The 21741-nt window shown below is 45.5% G+C and overlaps 1 protein-coding gene across 2 annotated transcripts in view; it reads right to left on the bottom strand.

Annotated features, from left to right (window-relative positions):
- The window catches only part of ephb1 (EPH receptor B1), a 161924-nt gene that overhangs the window by 21799 nt on the left and 118384 nt on the right, over positions 1-21741 (bottom strand). For both annotated transcript variants that reach the window (XM_028975172.1, XM_028975173.1), the window contains exons 6-9: positions 19339-19463; positions 8608-8770; positions 3542-3650; positions 2544-2608 (exon numbers count right to left, since the gene is read on the bottom strand). In XM_028975172.1, coding sequence (XP_028831005.1) covers positions 2544-2608; positions 3542-3650; positions 8608-8770; positions 19339-19463 — 462 coding nt within the window. The remainder of the gene's footprint in view (positions 1-2543; positions 2609-3541; positions 3651-8607; positions 8771-19338; positions 19464-21741) is intronic.

The following is a 21741-nucleotide window of genomic DNA, read 5'->3' as shown; positions in this document are numbered from 1 at the left end:
CCATTGGTTCGACAACAACCAGATCCGTAAACACGTTAGCCAAACTGAAATCATTCTACATCGGACTAACAAACACTGAAATTAATTCGATTTTGATGCTCAGTTGGACAAGGCGTAGTTGCTCTGTTGCATGCTCCACTATTCCCTCTGCAGGCCGAAGAAGTGGCAGAAGAAGCATAGCGGAGGTGACATTGCTGATGCACTCCAGAACCATTCTGCAGAGCCGTTCGGACAACACCATAACCAAAGAGGCATAACACGCATCTCATTAGCAAAGTAAGAGCTGTAAAGCCACTCAACATGGTACCAATTTAGCACCAGCACAGCAGTCTGTTTGTTGCTTTTGTCTGGGGTGTAATAGGTCAAGTGGAAAAAGCACACTAATAACAAGATGAAATAGCCACCAGCTTTTGTATTCATGCATCAGTCAATAAATCAATTCCCTTCCACTTCAAATTCCCTTGTTTACTGGGATTATTAATGGGCCTGGTTGTGTTAAAACTCTAGCTCAACTTCACCATGAATGGAAATGTACCGACACCACAACACCACAGTCACACAACAGTAATAACTGCTCAGCAATGGCCATTTAGTGAGAAACTCACAGATTATGCGAAACTGGGATTCAACCAGTGTGTCTGGAATGTAGATGGACTAAGATTAAGTTCTTAAGGGCTGACAGCTGTATTTGTGTGTGTGTGTGAGTTCAATTACCTGAACCATGTGACGAAAAAAAAATCTGAGAATCAAATATTTTCCTATTTCAAACAGAATTACATCATTTCTATTTGGAGTACAGTTTAATGCAACTAAGGTGTCAGGTAGAACTGCAGTCCAACCCTTCAATGCTAGATGTAAAAAGCCCATTCATCCACACAGGCCTGCACTATAAATAGAAAATCCCTACAGACCCAGAGCTTTCTACCCAAGAGCAGTGAAAGCAGCCAATGTGTCTGATGCCATCTCTTAACAAGCCTCTGTAACCAGCAGAGAGAGAGAGGGAGAGAGAGGGAGAGAGAGACTACATTCAAAGACAGACCAACCGCTGGATTCCAACCCTCAAGAAGAACACACACCCAGCTCACTCAGCCTCAGTTCATTACTGCATACCGTACCGGACTGCAGGAGCTGTTCTTCACCGAAAGCTATGCTCTCCACACTCACACACTCTCCAATGATCCCCAAAGGCACCTAAGGAGCGGTCAAGACATTTCTTTTTCGTTTTTTAATGAAACTGATATTTTTCCATTTGAAGTGATCTGTCAAATAGAAACATTCGGTTCTATTCTCTAGTGTAAAACACAAGATAAAACACAAATAGATAAAACAAGAAGGAACCACTAGATTATTATCTGTATGTAAAAGAAAGAAACTGATTTGTCAATCATGATCTTTAATGATTTTTTTTTAAACCAATAATTGACACATAAACTACTGCCTCATTCTGGATGATTCAAAATGTCACACGTGCAAACATGTCACTTGACTCTTTTCGAACCCCACAGATGCTTGCATCCTCTTCAGTCAGATTATAAGGTGATGGACATCCATCTCTCAAATGTTTTCCCGCATTATTTCCGAGGGTCGCAAGATGACTCCCCGAAGCCCCGCTGGCTTCACCAACCATCTGCAGGAGACCACGATCTTTTAATGTCGAAAGAGCAGGAGCGTCCGTTAAAATGATTCACTGTTGCTTTAAAAAGGTTATTCCTGCATTGTCATTATTAGTGGCCGATTGTTATCAGAGACCCGGGAGGAGAAGATTACGCCCCACTCGAAAAGTACATCGAGCAACATTCCAAAGACGTCATCTTGACTTGCAGATGCAACAAAACCAGCCCAACATATATTAACGCCAGAAAGCAATGTTTCTAATTAAAAGAGTTATTAAAAAGGCATTGCAAAGCATTGGATTCGCATACTAATTTATTTATCTTTAAAATAACATTAACGCACGCATTTGTTAAACAAATTACACTTATTTCACGCTGCTGTAATCCTTGTTTTTGTTTATTATGGAATTTCCAATTCCTTTTCCAGACGACTCATTTGAAGAGCACGCCTGTTTGTCGCGTGCACCTTTGATTTATTTTCATACTTTAACTTAATTAATAGCAATTTGTTAAGATGAGATGGCCTTTCAATTTTCGCCAATTGACAAAATGAGAGTGGAGCTGAGAGAGCAAATGGGAGAAGGAAAGAGAGAGAGAAGCGGAGGCTACACTTCCATTCCCTGGTTTAACAAGCAAAGGGTAGATTTGTGGCATGACAGAAGAGCTTTTTTAATGGCAGACTCAACAAGACACCGGCCCCGGAGTCACCTCCGTCGCCGCTACGTCTCCGTCTCTCCTTTCTCGTTCATTCCGCTAATATGCCTCGCGCCTTCCTTTCCCTTTGCCTACACCGCTTTTCCTGACAGCCAACCACGGAGGAAAAGCCGCTGTATCACGATTACACCTGAAACGTGTCGATCAATGCCATTTTCAGAAGGGAATGGCCTGTTTCTTTTATTTAAATATTTCCCTGGGCCTGACAGAACTTACCTCTGCCTGTACTGTAGTGCTGAAGCTTGTCGCTGTACACCGCCTCCTTGGAGTACGCCCGTTTCCTAATCAATCACAGCAGGCAAACGGGTCAAAACAAGAAAAACGTCAAGATCATTGTGAAAAACGAATCGGCTCTCGGCATAATGGGAAGAGCGATAAAGTGGCCCCTGACTAAAACGTTTTAATTATGCTCTGAGTGCATCTCCTGTTTCGTCTTCCAACGCCAACAGGACGCCGTCGTTCCGCACCAGGACTCCACGCAAACCGGGCCCATGATGTTGCTCCAAATTGAGTCAGCTTACAGAAAATTACATCACTTCATTACTCTGCATTATTCATGGGCGCCACGGTGTAATGGCACCTGTGGCCATTTAGCTGTTTTATTTCGCCCAGTTTAATTATTAAGCATTAAGAGGCCTGGGCCGCCTGAAAAATGGGGAGTTTTGAGAGGCTGTATTAAATCAAACAGCCCCGGCGCCTCCATCTCCATAATGAAGTTACCATAACGTGCCGTTGTACCGAGCCGCGATATTTCCTCTGGACATCGCCGGCTCGGCGGTGACCACAAGCTTCCAAGCCCTCCGGCAGTTTCACCGGCAATTATGATTCAGCGGAAGACAGCAGAGCGGATATAAACCGGAGCCTATAAATCTGGGCAAAGCCTCAGACTTCCAGCAGTCGATGTTATGCCTGTGAGCTCGGGAGTTGCGCTCGCATTCAATTCCGGAAATTACAGATGTGTAACAAGGCTTATAACTCATGACTCAGCTTGGGCTTTTATCTGCTGATTTGTGACAATACGGGATCATGGGATACGGCTTTGCTGAAGCAACTCCATTTGTTAGAGATTTGCAGGGTTATTTAGTTTGTAATATTTCCCATTTTAAGAGGGAATCGGAGGTAAACACTGCGAGATGCAGCTCTGGGACTCAGACGTGACTCCAGTTCCCGCTTCTGGAGGGCGTGAGTGAATAAAAGGCCGGAACAGGCGTTACCTGCTGCAGACGATGGAGATGGCCACCAGAGACACGATGAAGACCACGCCGGCCGCCGCCGAGCCCGCTATCAGGGGCAATTGCTCCCTCAGCTCTGACTTGTAGTCCTCTGCATTATTTGGAAGAGACAGCAGATGAAGGAGGTCATAAAAGATAGGAAACAGTAAATCAGTTCACACGCACATATCCCTGAAGTCATGAACTCTTTCAGAAAGCACTTATATTTCTTGAAATTGATCTACAGAAAAGGAACTGAATGGGAGACATTATTTCTGAATATAATAAGCAGATCTGGCACAATTATAATTATTAGAGAGCCATCAAATGGAAGTAAATTTTGGAACTGGGGTAAAATGTTCAATATTATACAACAAGCATTTGCATATTTTGTAATGATATGTTCACGTCACAATTGTCCACGTGGTAATATTATTAGGGGAAGGTAGCGTGAAATGAGGAAGTTTGTAACACTCTGTTATGTGTCTAAGCCTGGATATTCAGGTCTGCATCCCCTGTTTTGACAGAACATATTTTATAGCGATAAATGAACAAAACTAATTATTGTGCACTCTTCATTTCAGAAATGTATTGTTTACTTTTTAACGGCTATTTTTGAACGTTTCCACTCGAATTGACCCTTTATGCATGTCATAATTCTCTCTCTGCGCTAAGCTCTCCTACTTGCGATGAAAGCTGCCACATCTGAAGGAAAATTACTTTTTGCCTCCAGAAGCTGCTAAAACTAATCAACATGCTAAAGCTCCAACAAGGCGGCGTGATTAATCCAAACAAATTCAAATGCAGTGTTAGAGAATTGCATGGAACAAACTGCAGAGAAAATGAAGGCGATTCTTGCACCATATTATCACTCTGTCTGATTTAATACATGATTCACATTGTAATTATTGCAGATTCTGATATATTGACACTGTAATACTGCTGTAATACTTTCTAAAACAGAACAGTGTGTAAAGTTGAAAATAAACAATAATCCTTTTCAGTCCATTATTAGCACTGTTTTTATTTATGTGAAGTGGTTATGTATCATGTTATGGATCATGAAGTACTGAGGAGAGGGGTTTATGATAAATATATATATATTTTTTTCTAATGGAAAAGACATTTTGACCGTCCATTTGCAGGGTCCAATAAGGATATGTTAAATGAACCAATTTCTATTGTATATATTGTTTGTTTTTTAAGTGAAGTGATTGTCACACGTGACACACAGCACACACAGTGAAATTTGTCCTCTGCATTTAACCCATCACCCTTAGTGAGCAGTGGGCAGCCATGACAGGCGCCCGGGGAGCAGTGTGTGGGGATGGTGCTTTGCTCAGTGGCACCTCAGTGGTACCTTGGCAGATCGGGATTCGAACCAGCAACCTTCTGATTATGGGGCCGCTTCCTTAACCACTAGGCCACCACTGCCCCAGGGCCACCACTGCCCCACTGTTTACATGTATAATATGTAATAATCCCAGAGGGTTAATACTATTTTTTGCATCCACCAAAATCACAGTACAGCAGCATATCTCAGAGGGCTTTAACAGAGCTCTTTTCTTAAGTGTTTCCTTTGGGTGCGTTTAGCACCAGTGTGCATGGTTTTTGCATTTCTTTCACAAGTATGTCCTGCAGTCTTTTCACACAGAAAATGCTGAGGTGTCTTTTTGCACCAACACCTCCAGCAAAGTTATTAGTTGCCACTTTTGTAATTTGAAGAGGAATTTCTCGCTGACAGTAATCACACATGGCCGCTCAGTCGCCCGCCTTTATTCAGTCTTCTGTGCACCGCCAGGGATCTTTTCCTTCCGCAACTTCCACTGTGTGAAAAATATTCGCTCAGTGTCCGGGAGCTTAGGAAACTGGACTTATTTCAGGCGCTGAAGGCCGGATTTTGAAGGATTCCCCGCCGCGTCTTCATCTGAGCCTCATTTGTGCAGGAACATGTCTCCTCTGAACCTGCAGCGTCTTCTGCTGCCTTCTGCGGTGGGCAGAATAGGAGGAACGCCGCACCTGGCTCTGCCGTGATAGCACCCTCCTTTAAAACCCAAGGGCGCTCCATCACCAAAGATAATCCTCCGTTACAGTCCACCGGCGTGAAAGAAAAGGCCGGGAATTTTCCTACGGACGTGTTAGAATAACACTTGTCCTGGGGAGTCAGCAAAGGAACGTGCATTAGCGAGGTGCCGAAAAGGCGGCGGTAACGTGGTCTGATCCCGGCCGCCTCTCGTTCAGCCGGAACTTTGTCAACATCGCTCCGTTTTTCAGGTTTGCTGGGCTACGCTCCTTTTCTGATGGAGAATGCCGGAGGGTCCTAACTTGTAAACATGTGCCGTGATTGATGGGAACGGCACCGTTACCCGTCCACCCTTCTCCAGTTCCACACCTCTTGTGGGGCGCCGGCGTTTCCGTAGGGTTTATTCAACAAGGGAAGTGGCTAAAGAGTGTAATTCACCAGCCTCACACTCCGGTGAATAACTGTTCCACTTTTGAAGGCAAAATCAGTGTGTTTGTTTAAAAAAAAAAGGGACTAAACCGGTAAACTTTTTTTAATGGGATTGGGGGAAGTGCATGTCGTCTGGAAAATAAGTGAAATGTACAGAGCTGTAAAAATGTGTCGAATTTCCCCCGCATTTGCGGCCAAACAAATAAACGATTGCTTTTTTCTGTAATTGTGAAAATTCACCTCATTGCAGCAGAATCGTACCGTTATTGTTCAATAAAACGATTCCCCTCGTGTGCTTGGATACAGAGATTTAATGGCCTATCTAATTTTTATATCTTACGGCACGAATAAACCAGGCGTGGAGACGTCCGGAGAGTCTGAGCTGAGCGTTTACGGCGAAATAAGAGGACGGATGCAAGGCGAGGCCTGGATTGAGATGGTGGTTTTTATTTGATTAATCTGGGAGCCTTCCCTGCCCGTCCTCGCTCTACTGGGCTGCAACAAAGATGCCTGTTCACACCGCACCTGAGCCTGAAAATGATGACTGCAACTTTTATTTATTTTTATTTTTTTATTTATTCCCCGTCTCCAGAAACAGACGTCCTCCGGTTTTCCCTCAAAGACAGCTGGCAAATGACTGATATCATCCTTAATTAGATGCTCCGGGACCAGGGGTAACGTAAAATCGCATTTTTCTGACCGAACAGAAGGAATTTCTTATTTGCGGTTCGTGCAGAGCAGCATTACGGCCAAATTGATTTCCACATCTTATCTGAGGGTAATGTTCCAGCAAAAAGAGATATTGCTGAGTGTGTGTGTAAAATATATATGTATATATAGTTAAATATGCGTGTGTGTGAGTGCACAAAGTAATGGTGTATTGTCGTTGCACAAGGGCTCTTTGAATGTACAGTATCACTCAGAGTTTTTCATTTTTGTAACAGCCCCCATGAGAAGCCTGACATTTACAACTGTAATATGATTCGTTGTGTTCATTTTCTTGACTGATTAAATCCCTGCGCTGCATATCTATGCAAAAGGCACCACCAAAACAAAGCAAAACAGTGAAATGTTTTACCGTGAACTGAAAAAATATATTTATATATATTTATACATAGAGCCGGTCGCCTGACTGCAACATTTCGAACACACGCCTCATTTAATACGATTATTTCCTCATCATCGTACCTACCTGCCACGGGGGAGGGAGGGAGGGGCGGGGAGCAGTTCTTTGTGCCGGGGGGATTGGAGACGGACCCCGCTCCCCTTGCGACTGCCGCTAATTGTCTTAACGAATGTCGTGCCATGGCGGGCCGCAGGAGGACGGGGCGTCAGCTGGCGCGGCGCGCATCTGCGCTCTAATTACCGCATCGATCACAACACAACTATCAGCCATCAGCTATCGCTGATCAGACTTCCAGGGGATGTGTGCCGTCTCCTAGTTCATGAATATTTCTATTTGACTATTTTCCTTTTGTTTGGTTGTTTTTTTTTTTTTGGCTCAGGGCAACTCATTGTTGCGAGACAAATGGTCAGTCCAAACGGCGACCAGCTTCATGCATACGGTTGGCCCAGATTACCAGGCAGTGCGGCTATATTTAACATCAGGATATGGGGGATGCTGGCTGGATGGAGGCTGGGGCTGCCTATTGGACGTCTTCACTCGGCCCTACCCCACCGGCACTCTCACCGCAGAGGGAGGAGGTGCCAGCTTCCTGTGTCAGGATCATTAATCAAATGCTTGGAGCAGAGAGAGAGACAGAGAGAGAGACAGAGAGAGGGGGGAAGATTTGAACTCCGGTGAGTAACCAAAAGTCGGCTGGCTAGTCGGTGTGTCTCTCTCTTTCTCACGTTTGGCCCTATTTCTTGAACGTCTGACATCATAAGTTTTCGGTCTTTTGAGAGGGATTAGTAATGTAATGCCAGTGAAACGCGCCAATACGTGTTGCCTGATAGATCGCCTCGGTCCAAGACACGCATGCAACAGCAGCTGACGTGATACGTATGAGCTGACGACACTGCGTGGCCTTGCTCCAACCTCAATACCGTCCATTCAGCCGGTCAGGGTTAGATAAGAGGACTAGTTCACTGAGACAGCGAGAACAAAGCGTTTCGGGGCGTGTGTGCGTAGGTGTAGGTAAGGGTTGTGTAATATATATATGCACTATCAGAGTAGCAGGTGTTGTGAGACACAACACACCCACCAACCAACCAACAAACCAGCGCCCCCCACCAGTGTCTGATGATTAATCACATCAAGCACTAATCACTGCTAAGCATTCTGGGATGGATCTATAGCCACAGAAGGTCTGGATGAAAAACTGATTCGCTAAGCATTCTGGATCGACAACAATCGTTTTTGCATCTCACTTGCATACACACACACACACACACACACACACACACACACACACATTTACACAAACAGATGCCCACACATGTACTTCTGAGCATTAACAGTTATCAGTGGGGGGGATTAAGTATTATTTCTAAAGCACACATAAAACTCGGCTATTTATGGGCAAATGCTTACACAACACACACACACACACACACACACTCACACACAGTCACCCTCTGTCTCTCACACATTTTCATTTGGCTTGCCAGTCCTTACCATCTGTCAGGGTCTGGAAGCACATTTTACTGCTGTATTTTCCGAAGCCGGCCACTGTCCTGGCGCGGACCTGCACCACGTACACGGTGCCCGGCTTCAGACCGTCCACGCGAGCCGTGTTGGTCTGGCTCTTCATCACGGTCGAGTTCACCTCCGAGAGATCCTATAACGAAAAAAATAAATAAATATATATATATATATATATACAGGGTCACTCAGAGATGCCGTTCGAGCTCATATTTTATGGAGACTTACACCTGGTGTCAGGCTCACTGACAACCGGGAGAACAAGAACCTGACAAGAACCTGACATCACTGGTCAGTAGCTCCATCCAGCATCCCATACGGAGAAAAAAAAAAGTGGGGATCAAGCTACGACAATATGGAGATATTATTACTATCTATTGATTAATCAGGAACATCCTCTGCTATTTTCACCATGCAAGAGTGGATGGTGATCAGCTCTCACCATCACGCTGGCTTCTTTGGGTCTGCTCAATATGGGTCACACTTCAGCGACCCGTTGTTTGTGAGACAGCGGAGAACGACACGCTTTTCAACTCTGCCTACGTTTAATACGCTTGCTGTGCTGCTGCGGTCCGCAGAATTCTGGGAAAGGCCAGAGCGTCTCCTCACCCGGAATCTTGTCCATGGGAAGCAAGCACAGACTAATGAAGGACACCCCGGAGATTTTTATTTCTTTTTTTCCGCTCCTGCACCCACTGCAGGGAAAGATGCAGCTTAAGTACAGTATTTCTTTCTTAAAACGCACAAAGTATTTTATTTTCTTTCCTTCTTTACTTTTCTAAAAGGGAAACTGTCTGTTTTTAATCATGTTCTCCATTCAAGTTTCCATCATCACAGTCTGAAAATGGCATGGGAAGCGAAGGCAGTGAGGAGTAGTTTTGTGTGTGAAGCATAGAGTGAGATGGCGATCGAAGGAAATGAAAAGGACATGAGTGAAACAGGAAGAAATTAGTGTTCTTTAAAGTGGAAGAAATGAGTGTACTTCACGTGATGTTTTTTTTTTTTTTTTTTGAGAAGGCAGGCTAGTTAGAAGAGAGGAGATGAGCAGGATAAGTCCTGGTTCGCTGGCGTCTAAAGCGTCTCAAATTGTAATTATGATGTAGGACTGATGCCTGCGAAGATGCTGTTTGTTTTGATATTCCCGAACAACAAAATTAATTCATTATTTATTGTTCTGAATGCCTCCGAGGGCCTTTTCCATTGTGTTTTTTTCCCTGACACCATAAAATGAGCTGAATACCTCCAGTAAAGTGTTGCAAAAAAAAATTACAAAAAGAAAAACTCATTAAATTTCTATTGAACGCCCTGAGTGCTTAGCGCAAGACTCACAAAAATCGTTCAATTAGGGCTGATTGTGCACACATGCTATATGCCTTCGCTGCATGGCGCCGCCAAGCTTGATTTTTAATTAGGCCAAAGAAGCCCATGTCTATTGTGTGTGTGTGTGTGTGTGTGTGTGTAAAGTTTTTAGAGGCCCAAATGTAATGCTTATTATTGCACACTGCATGTGTGCATGCCTGTGTGCAGACAGTATTTGTTCATACCTGTCAACCCCTCCATTTATTGTTATTATTTTTCCCAGCATTCCTCCCGGTATTGTAGAATCATTTCATTTCCTCTTCTGTCTTTTCCCATGAAATGATGCAGTTTCATCTTATATTTCTATATCACTTATATTTACTCATGTTTCATTTAAAAACATTTTTTATTGCATTTCATTTAATAAAGGTAATTAAATGAACACCACACATTTGTGCAAAATTACAGCAATATTTTCAAAATGTACCCATCCAGTGAAAAATTGTCCAATCCAAAGGAGAAATCATGTCGGTGGATGGTAAGAACTCTCAAAATGTTGGCAGGTTTATTATTTCTAATAGAAGGCTTTGGCATTTATATATCATGTATAACTTACAACATCAAATGACATTCATAAACATTTATAAATATAACTTTTATAAACATGATGTGTCCCCCTGCTTTTAACCATGACCCTTGGTGACCAGTGTGTGGGGACAGTACCTTGCTCAGTGGCACCTCAGTGGCACCTTGATCGGGATTCAAACCGGCAACCACTTCCTTCACCGCTAGGCCACCACTGCCCCACAATTAATTATCCAATTAATTTTCACCTTCAATCAAGTATCAGGGTGACAACCTAATTATTCCTTGCTTGATAAACAGGTTTTTCTTTGAAAGAAAAGTGGCATTCTAGCAGCGAGTGCAGGTTTTACTTCGGGCACCCTTCTCTACATATGGACGGTGGGAGGGGTCCTGGGTCTGAACCCTGAACATCCTCCTTTATTTTTGAGAATATGGCATATGCAACACAAGCCAGTCCTGCTGAACTCGGGCGACTCTGACTGACCCTGGTACCTGTAATCACTCAGCCTCATCACATCCCCACACAGGGAGCGAATATGACAGGGAGAAAATCAGCCTGCACTCACACCCACTGCTGGAGACCGCTGATAGCCCCAGGAGCGGAGAGACGCGGGTTCGGTGTGCATTATGATTACCTCGCTGCCGCCCGGGGCCAGATCCGCGCCGCTGAGGTAATACAAGCTGACTCCGGTGACAGATATTCATAGCTATTCTGTGTGCATACTCTATAGGCAGTAATGAAGAGAGAATGAAATGTGGAGAGCGGAGCGCCGGAGAGGACCGGAGTAGCCTAGATAAATAAGTGTGTTCTGTAGAATAAGTTGAACCGGCTGCCTCATTTCTGTTGCAGGAGATATGTGCCATTCTGCTTAGGTGGCAAAATTTGCAGTAACTGTGATGTTACTTCCAGGCACTCAGCAGGAATATCTTCATGTGAAAAGTTTAGCAGTAAAAGTCCTTATGAAATAAAAAGTCCATAAAGCCTTCATGAGTTGTCATAGATGCCGCACTTGGGTGTGAAATTAAGTCGTCGTCCACACAATAATGTTTTTCTCTAAAATGTGTTGCGGGTTTCTAAAAAAAAACTTCCAAATGCACATCTGAAATGTTGTCATCCACACGTAGACACAGAAAACGTCCCGAATGCTGTTTAAACCCCCCTTCCTGTTTGCCGCCTAGTTCTCCTCTGCGGTGAGTTTGGCACGTCGTTCTTCTCCAGCCTCGTCTTTTCATTGGAAATGTGCACCGTGGAGAGGACTTCATGTAGTTGCTTTATGAGGTTCTGCAGCTCATTTACATTTTACATTTAAGGCATTTGGCAGACGCCCGTATCCAGAGTGACTTACAACGTGCTTTCAAGTTACCATCGATGAAGAGATCAGTTCTGGTTCACTAGGACCCCCAACTATGAATACAATCTATTTTATTCACTCTGTTGTAGATTCTGTACACAAGTTCAACAATAAGAAAAGTTACAATTTAATCTAAATATTCTTTAAAGAGGAAGGTCTTGAGCTGTCGTGTGAAGATACTCAGTGACTGAGCTGCTCTGACCTCGAGGGGAAGTTCATTCCACCACCGAGGGGCCAAGACGGAGAAGAGTCTAGATGAGTGTCTTCCTTTTACCTCCAGAGATGGAGGGACCAGGCACAGTACACGAGCGTGTTATCCACCATTGTTGTATGTATGATGCGTCTGGGGTTGTAGGTCAGGTTGGAGGTTGGGCTGATACGTCAGCGTTTTCACCAAAAAAAAAGCTGATTTGCCGTCCACACGGATAAAAGGAAAAGAGAAATTTTAGAAAATGACCATTAAACGGCATTCCTGTGTTGGACGCAAGGCCAGAGCGGCTAGAAATTTTCTTTGTTTGGCTCCGTCTTGCTGCCAAGCGGGAGCGGACCTTTCATGCTGTCAGTCAAATGGGGATTAGCCCCGCCCCTAGCGTCCTCTAACTGCTATCTCAGGACTAGGCGATGGAGCAGGAGGGCAGGTGGATGCGCCAGAAGAGACAGACAGGCCTCTCCACATGCATCCTCCTCTCAGCCCTGCTCCTTTTGGCAAGAGGCACAGTGTGTTCCTCCAGGCCCCCGAAGCAGCACCCCTTCCCGGCGCAGCCTTCGCACACATGCTCGAGTAGGCAGAGACCCCAGACCCAGCTGACCGCCCAACAAGCCAGCGACGGCCCACCGGGGCAAGGCTGCCGCCGCCGTCTGTTCCTTCGCATGGCGGTAACACCACCACCATCCACACCGGGGTGCAGAGGTGTGGCCGTTAAAAATAACAAACTAACCGCCGGGCGCGCCCAGTGCCAATGGACGAGTGGACCTTGGTGCTCTCCTCTATAAATCTTCAATATGAATATTTAAACACAACTATGCAATCAATTCAATATCAGGCATCAAAGTACGAAATATCCCCCACATTCAGTTTGATAGATTTTAGAGCGCTTGTATATCGATCATGCGTATTAACGCATGAAAAACGCACCGGTTCCGCCCTGATGGCATCAACCGCCGCGCGCGGGCACGGCCGTCCTCGATGGCATCAACCGCCGGGCGCCCAGCTGCTCGCACAAAACCCCGCCGACTGTATTCCCACCGGAGCAGCGGGACAGATGCGACGGTAGACAAGCGTGGTGCGCACTTTAGCCAGGGGTGTAATTACACCGGGCGGAGCCCACAAAGCGGCGTCTTTCGCGCCGACAGAAGTTAATCGATGGCCGCGAGAACTACACACATCCAATTTGTAGTTCCCCCATCCCCCACCCCTTCTTTTCTTTTCTTTTTTTTTTTTTTATACTCGAGGCGGAGGCCGGAGAGGGTGGCGAGCCTCTCTCGGTTGCCGAGGAGACGCTGGCAAAGGCAACCTCTAAAGGGGCCACTGTGCCCATGCTGAGTCGGGGCCGAGGAGAGCGGTCACTCGCTGGCGCACTGGACCTCGGCGTCTAACACTCATTAGGCCATCTGACAAAAACGCACAAACAGGCTTTACTGAGGCTGACGGTGAGACAGGCAGGGAGCCGGGAGGAATAGAAAATGGGGGGGGGGTGTAAAAAAAAAACAGAGAAGAAGAGAGGCAGGAGCAGATCTCAGAAAGTGCTCTTATTACTGTGCGTGGGCATGATATTACACTGCATTTTATTAGAGAAATGCAATAAAGCTGCGAAGCTTTTCTTCCGCAAAAGCAGCCGCTGATCTGGGGACTTTAAATCATCCGCAGTTTAACGGAATCGCAGGCAACTTCCATCAGCGCCGCACTTTCACTAAACGACTCGCAAGTTCGCTTTCTGAAATATCCTGTCATCTGCATCAGTGAAGGAGCGAGGGGGCGGAGAGAGAGTTATGGGGGTGCAATATACCACGGAACCGACATCCACCACATCAACATCAATCTCACAGACACGTACACAACTCGGGCTGCACGATCTCCGGAAAAAATATATACTTGCTGATAAATATTGCGATGTGTCAAACCTTTCCGCATCAGAAGAACGATTAATGAAAGCAGCAGAAAGAGGAAGGCCGTGCTCGCAATAAAAGTATCAACGTTAAAAAACGGGAGGAGCTTGGTGATTGGTGACTCTCACGCACTTACTGCCACCTTGATAATGGTGCCCATAGAAAAATTCATAGACAAGCACCACATAAAATGGATAGATGGACACACCATAGTTATTCCACAGTTGGCTCTGATTTAGTTTTCATCATCTAAAAAGCAATAAAAACACATTCACAAATTACACCAACAGACTTGTAGTTGGAACTTTGGTGCAGGGAAGCATTTTTATTAGTTTAAACCCCAGCAGAACCAGTGACTGGAAATATATATATATATATTTTCTGAGGGATTTTGTACTAAAGCCCTCAGTACACTGAATACCACAAGAATTTTGATGCTGTTACAATGAAAGCCATGAAGACTTCAACACACTCACACACAAAAGCAGTCACACACACACACACACAGGCCCTGCTTTTCTCCTTTGCTAATGGAGGCCCTGACCTTTTTCTCAGCCAGTTATTTCATCTGCCTGGAAACTTTCAGGAAGAGAGGTGTGGGATGGAGAAACATCAACAATACGAATGAGAGTCTTTCTCCCCCGAGCACCTTAAATTCACATCCAGATTAAATAATCAATGAACTCTTGTGAGGGCTGAATGAACAGGTCTGGCCATTTTGGTGAGGTACAGCTCAATTTTAGAAGCTCGCTTCCTTCCACCCTTCTGGCCAAAGCACTGATCCGGCCACAGCCTGATTTTACCAGGCTGCAGCTCACAAATGAAACTTTTAACACCACAGACTCAGCCTATTATCCTTGTTTCATAAGAAACACAAACGTCCAGTGAGCGGTCATGATTTAGCTTGATGGGCTGAAAGTTGTAGTGCCAAAACACAGATCAACAGGTGCACTTAGAACCAAAGTGAGTGCGAGTGATCACCTTTAATCTTCGATCAGACATTTCCATCCCGCTGGAAGCGCTGTTACCAGCATGATCATTTAGATGAATATCATTACATCAGATCGTAGCATTTCAAAACACCTCTTGGAGATTTTGGATCAATGTCTTATTGATCAGCAAAATACCAAATCAAGGAGAATCTTTTGTAAGGCCGGTATTCTCCCCACACAAGCTTAAAGTGGAGTGAGTGGAGGTGAAAAACCGTTTTGGAGTTGGTTAAAAGAAAAAACTACAATCAACACATGGTTTAAATCCACATGCATTAATATATCACATGGACAAAGCAATGTTGCCAGATTACCTGCAGCTGCTACTTAACATATACTAATGCTTACAAATACAAATTCTTGAATGCCTAATCAATCACAAAAATGCCCAATCTGGCAACACGAAGCACAAAATCCTGTCTCCTCCTTCCTCACCTAATAAAACGTGTTAAAGGCACCATGGGCGGACATCGCCAACACAATGCCTGTTATCATTCCAAAGTGCATCGTCTTCAGTAACGCTTCGAAAATATACACCCTGAATCTGCTCACATCATCACTTCCTAGAGCAACGCGGAGGGGAAAGAAACTCAACAAGGCCCAGAAAAATGCACACTCACTACAGCCTTTATCATCTCAGCCTCATCTGAAGGGACTTCATAAACAAGAAGCAATAGGCATATGATGATGTTTAATGTATATGATGAGTTTAGGGCCGAATCAATCCCTCAAGCTAAGCTATGATGTTCTCATTATATAAATAGTGTGCTTACACACCCCTCCTCTAGGCAAATGCCCCTGACACAAATGTTTGTGCACCATCATTGTTTATCTGATATCAGGCTGAGGGATGAAAATGTAACTGGCGCATTACAGCTGAGATTCCATTACAAAAATCAATGGGAAGAAAAAAAAAATTAAATTCTCTTTGACAGCTCTGAACAGCACTGATAACCAAAGTGGAAGTTGGCTCCACTCCACGTTGTTCAGTCCAGAGGGAACGGTGCTCTTCCAAGTCTGGGAAGCGTCTACGCTTGCTTCCAGCATCGGGGTTAATGGGTTACTTAAGTAATTATGTCATTTCTAACTGTTTAGGAGTTAATGTGCTAGAGTGTAGAGAATGCCTCACAGATATTTGACCTGTTTGGCATGATAACATAACCAAATAAAGCCAGTCTGAAGTAATTAATCCTTTGCAAATTTTGTGTATCATTTCTTTTGCCAACATTAAATGTTCTCATCAAGTCACGTTCACCATCACTGACGTTGATGTGCCTCTGCTGAATTGTGGACTGAATTGTGGCCCAAAATCCACAGAATCCTGAGTGAAGGAGCATAAAAGAGTGGCAATGCAGACATTTACTCTTCCAAGTAGAAAGAAATGAAGAAGAGCTTTCATTTGATTTTCATATCTCAGTTTTGTCACCTCTCACCCCTTCATATCTATTAAAAAGTGTCACAGGGGGAATTCGATGACGTACTTGCAGACATACTTTGGGTGTGGGGATAAGCCGTCGTACCGGTAGAGGACGCTGGGCGAGCGGGGCAGGAGGACCGGGGGCGCCTGGCCGACGAGGAATGAGGAAGCAATGGACGCGCTGCCACGCAGCGGGGAGTCAGTTCGGGATCTTTGGGAAGGACCGGGGCAGAGGAGAACCGGAAGACGGCGGGTTTCAGGATGGTCCGGGATCTTGGACTGGACGGGAGTAGGTCTTGGGCGGCAGGAAGGTAGGGGAGCATGGAATCCCGTCTTAACCGAGGGGCCAGGTAGGTTCAAGGTCAGGGGCAGGCAGAGGTTGTGGCCAGGAAGTTCCGGTCGGGGTTCTTTTCGTGGTTTCCAGGGGATCAGGCAATTCTCGAAGTCGTGGGCAGGCGAAGGTCGTATTTCAGGAATCACTATTATCTTAGGTCGTGGGTGAGAGAGCTAGCGTCTCTGGCGAGTAAACTCATACAAAGAGCGGGCGTGTCTCCTTGGGGTTACCTCACTTTTATACTTGCCACCGCCCGCTTCCATTTCCGCTTCTGGGTCGTCGTCTCCCAGGCTGGTGAGGCGCCCTCTAGCGGGCTGGAGGCGCGTTGGCCATGACAAAAAGCCTAATGGGTAACACACATTTGAACCCGAAGACCCAGGTTAAAATCTCACTTACTAACATTGTGTTCCTGAGCAAGACACTTATGTTTACATTTACGGCCCTTTTCAGTCAGTAGTTACAGGGACAGTCCCCCCTGTAGATACTCATGGTTAAGTGTCTTGCTCAGGGACACAATGCTAGTGGGGTTTGAACCTGGGTCTTCGGGTTCATTGTCAAGTTTATTACCCATTTGCCTACAGACTTGTCCCTGAGTGTCTCCAGGGGGACTGTCCCTGTAACTACTGATTGTAAGTCATCAAACATAGATGTAAAAGAGATCATTCTTTTCTTCTGGCTCCAATACACTGAATGTCAAAAAGTACAACCTGGGCCTAAACGTTACACACTGTGTTATGCAATTGCACTACTGACACACTGTTGACCCAAGACCTTCACCTCAATTTCCCCAAACTTCTTCACCAAGGCAAATAACCATATTTAAAGCGAGCCAGCAGGCAAACCTCCAGCGGGCGTGTCAGGGAGATCGCCGAGGTGGGAATCGACTCTCCAGACTGCCTCCCTCCTGTCACAAACCCATCATTTCTGGACCTCGGGCCATGAGCAGCCACCCCGAAACTATGTCTCTCTCTCTCTCTCTCTCTCTCTCTCTGAGACACTCAGCATTTGGCTTTTGCTGCATGAAACATGGGAGACAATCACAGGGAAGGAAAATGACTGTCTCTAAACCCTGCTGTGTCTCTTAGACCGGAGTGTCTCTGGGCTGTCTGAGGAGTCCAGAGTTTGACTTTTGTTGTTTTGTTCCGTTTTTTTCTTTCAAATTCATGCTACGGTTATGAAGAAGGCATCTTCTGTATATGCCTACAGGGCGCGCAAACCTAAATAACTACACGATAATAACCTCATGAATATTTATCAGCAAATAAGTGGCCCGATGAGCTGTATTTGCATGACGCTAATCTATTGTGTGTAGAGGATATATGTGGAGCACATTTGATTAAATCTGTTTTCATAACTGAACTCATTAGCCGTGGTGCCAAGTGGCGTCTTCGGAGAAAGCAGCGGACGATTGCCGCGCCTAATATATAAAAAGACAAAAGCTTTCAGAGGCGCGGCTCACGAATGTGACCGAAGCAGGCTGGAGGTCAGGGTCCTGTCGTCGTACGTGCTTCACTATCAGCCCGCGGCCCATGGAATAGCTGGATCACTGTTTATGTGTGTGTGAGTGTGTGTATGTCTACTGCTGTTGAGTTTATAAGGTGGAGGGCTTCACCCCATCAACACGAAGCCCAGACACCGTGATGCTTCGGCTCTGAAGGGCCTCTCCAAAATGAACACAGATCTGTGTGTATATGGAATCTGTCTGTATATTTCTGAGTGTGCGCTTGAACGTGTTCATTTGAACAAAGCAAACCTGAAAGGACAATGTGTGTGTGTGTCTGCGTGTGTGTGTTTGTGTGTATGAGTACCGTTGAACCTTCATACTAGTGTCCACTGCATGGCACAACATTTCCAGCGCATTTTTTTGGCCGATTGCTTGTGGCAACAGCCAATCAAATCCATTTCTGCAATATTCCTGAACGTGAGCATGTACATATACTGAACTAATTTTTTTTTATTCCAGACCAATAGTTAACCTACGAGACACGCTTTTGTAAAATGCTCTATAAATTCTAATAAGCTAATAAGATCTACTTTAGCTTAAGATGTTGGCCAGGCCTGGCTTCATCACTAATGTTGCCCACGTGATACCTGTGTGCACTTGTGTCTGTGTCTCCATTAAGGTGGAGACGTTTCGGGGGCCGTGAGGACCCTTAGCTGGGAGACGGCGACGCTTTGGCCAGGGAATGAGGTCATTAGATGTAATTGGTGCGCAAGCTCACTCCTGCCCAGACCCACTTGGTGGGGACCGGCCAGCTCAATCAGCGGCGCGCCACTTAAGGAGGTGCCTCGTTGCCGACTGGTTTGGCCCCAGGCATTGCCTAGCAACCTCCTCCTCTGCGTCAACACGGTGTCATGTCTGGCATGACAGGGTGTGGGCTTTGTTTCTTTGATTATGTCACTCTTCTGGAAGAACGTCATGATCAGGATCAAGCACAGAAGGGATGTGGGCGTGGTCTTGCGGGAATAAGGGGAGGGGATCACAGAATGGAATTACGTCTCGTTTCTGCCTCGCAACCTGGTCTTCGAGAGACGAACTACTTATATTTAAGAATGAACTGATTTGTTTGGTTTTCCTCTGGTTTCTGATGTCAGGAGGGTCCGATCGATGGGGCACCTCACCTTCTCGTAGAAGCGCAGCTCGTAGTCCAGGATGATGCCGTTGGGCTGCTCCGGTTGTGGCCATGACAGCGTGAAGCTCTTCATCGTGGAGCTGACCTGGTGCATGATGGGGATGATGGAGGGAGCTGAGCATTGAGGATGAGAGAAAGAGGGAAAAAAGGAGGAACAGGAAAGAGAAGGGTGGAGGGGGTAGAGTGGGAGAGAAAAACGAGAGAAAAGAGAGAGAACATGTTAAAAACACTGGTCAGCATTAATTAAAGATCAAAATAAAACGTACCCAGGCTGAGTTTTTCTTTCCAAAAGCGCTCTTTAGAATACACTTTTTTTTTCCCTCCTACTTGCCGGGCCTTTCAGAGCATCACACCTGAATGCACACATATGTGCTGTGAATGAAGATGCAGCCCATTCAATTTCCTGCTCAGCTTTTGTCCATCGAGGCATCAGAACCCCCACCCGCCCACCTCAGACACCCAGACTGGCTGTATGACTTGGATGGAGTGGAACACACTCATATGACAGGGCATTGTCAGGGGGAGCTCATGCACAATAATAAAAAATAAGAATCTACTGCTCTTTCAGTTTGCCATTTCTACCTTTCTTCCACTGATACTGGCCAGGAAGTCATTGGTCCCATCATAAACTGTGCCCCCCGTGTGATGGACTTGCATGATTAATAATAAGATCTAGTTTCCTCTTCTCCAACACAGTTAGAACGGTGGAGAAACAGACACAGTCTCACACACACACATTTACACACATGCACGCACAAGGAAGAAAATGAGGCATATTTGGCAGGGTGATATATTCACCCACACACACTCACACAAGAGAACGTGAAATTTTGCCAACGCCACCCGCCCCCCCCCTCTGACACCTCATTTCTATATGCAGCACGTCCGGGCCCAGCCTCACCTTGCGCCGGGGTGCTCGGCTCCATTCACGCTCCGCTGGCCAGCCCTGCACCGCATTATCAATTACCGGACGCAGGCACACATTGTTACAGGCAGCTTCCGGGATTTTAAATTGCTTCTCCTGCATTTTCTCGGCACGCTTGGGGAACATGCCCGCCCTTCTCATTTCCCAAAAAGGGCCCAGAGATTTGCCTACTTTTTAAAATGTATTTATTTTTCCTAAACGGAGGACAGCCGTTTGCTATTCTTGACGGGCTGCAGCTTCCCTGCTGAGGGGTGTGTGCGCATGTAAAAGTGGGTGCCTATGTATTTTTGATAAATGTTTAATTTTCTATTTTACAATGCACCAGAACCAACCAGGCCTGATGCTGTGGAGTCTCTTGATTCTATGTAGTTCTTTATTTATCACAAACACAGAGCACCTTTGAACTGATCCAGGGATTCTGTCCTGCCTGCAGAACTGTGCTGCTGCTTTCCAATGTTCCTGGAACAAACTGCACTGGAGCATGAATGCTAAGAACATCTTCTGCTTAAATAAACTATGTTTAATGCGTGGATGGGAAACTGACCCTAAACGCCCTGCTGCCTATAGTAGCTGCTGATTAAAGATCATCTTAGATATTACCAAAACCAGACTAGTCCTCGGGCCACAGTCAGGACAGTGGGACAGAAAATGTTTTAGTGGCCTGGGTCAGCGCTCGTCATCCCACGACACAGCCTGTTTACTGCTGGCTGTGGTGCCACGGTGCCCCAACTCTGATCCCAGGCGCCAGATAAAGGCTTGGGGACAGCCTGGCTGCCAGTGTGACAGGCCCGAGGTCAGGACTGTGGCATCTTTGCGGTGCCCTTCTGCTTCGGTGACTGCAGGACAACAGGGGCCCGGCGCTCTGCGGTGACAGTGATTTGTCACTGTATCCTGCAGTTGTCCCTTCTTTCTCTGCACTCTCCTTCTAGTTCTGCCCTAAAGCTTCTTGCGGTTTCTGACATTTTTTTTTTGTTTGTTTGATACCAGTACTTAATTTTTTTTTTAAATGCATAAATCATTTAAATATTTTTTTGGAATTTGTTTGTTGCCCAAGTTGGTTCATGCATTGATCAGAAACAGGTTCTGAATATTATAGAATATTTTTCAGAGACATGTGAGAATGTTCCCAAATCAGGGGATCTTAACATATCCATTTTTTTCAAAGTGTAAATATGCCTGTTGAGTGACTGTGGCTGTCAAGACCCACCAAAAAGAAAGAGAATCTCACACCGCTGCTGGGGTTTCCATCATGGTCTCTATTTATTATGGTTACAGCACCTCAGTTCAGCCACGCCCTGGTAAATGTCGGTAACCGCTCGTACATGTGACGGAGACATTAAATTACACGCACCAAATGAGACTGCTTTTATGAAATACAAAATGAAATAATAAAGGGACCTCAGGAGTTTGGACCAGTCTGATCGGTTCCTCTGCTTGGTGGATAGCCGATCTGCATCAGGACTGACT

Source organism: Denticeps clupeoides, chromosome 4 (genome assembly GCF_900700375.1).
Source record: "Denticeps clupeoides chromosome 4, fDenClu1.1, whole genome shotgun sequence".
Taxonomy (NCBI): Eukaryota; Metazoa; Chordata; class Actinopteri; order Clupeiformes; family Denticipitidae; genus Denticeps; species Denticeps clupeoides.
Note: the sequence above shows the minus strand (reverse complement) of the source record. Positions and strands in the feature narration are given on the sequence as shown.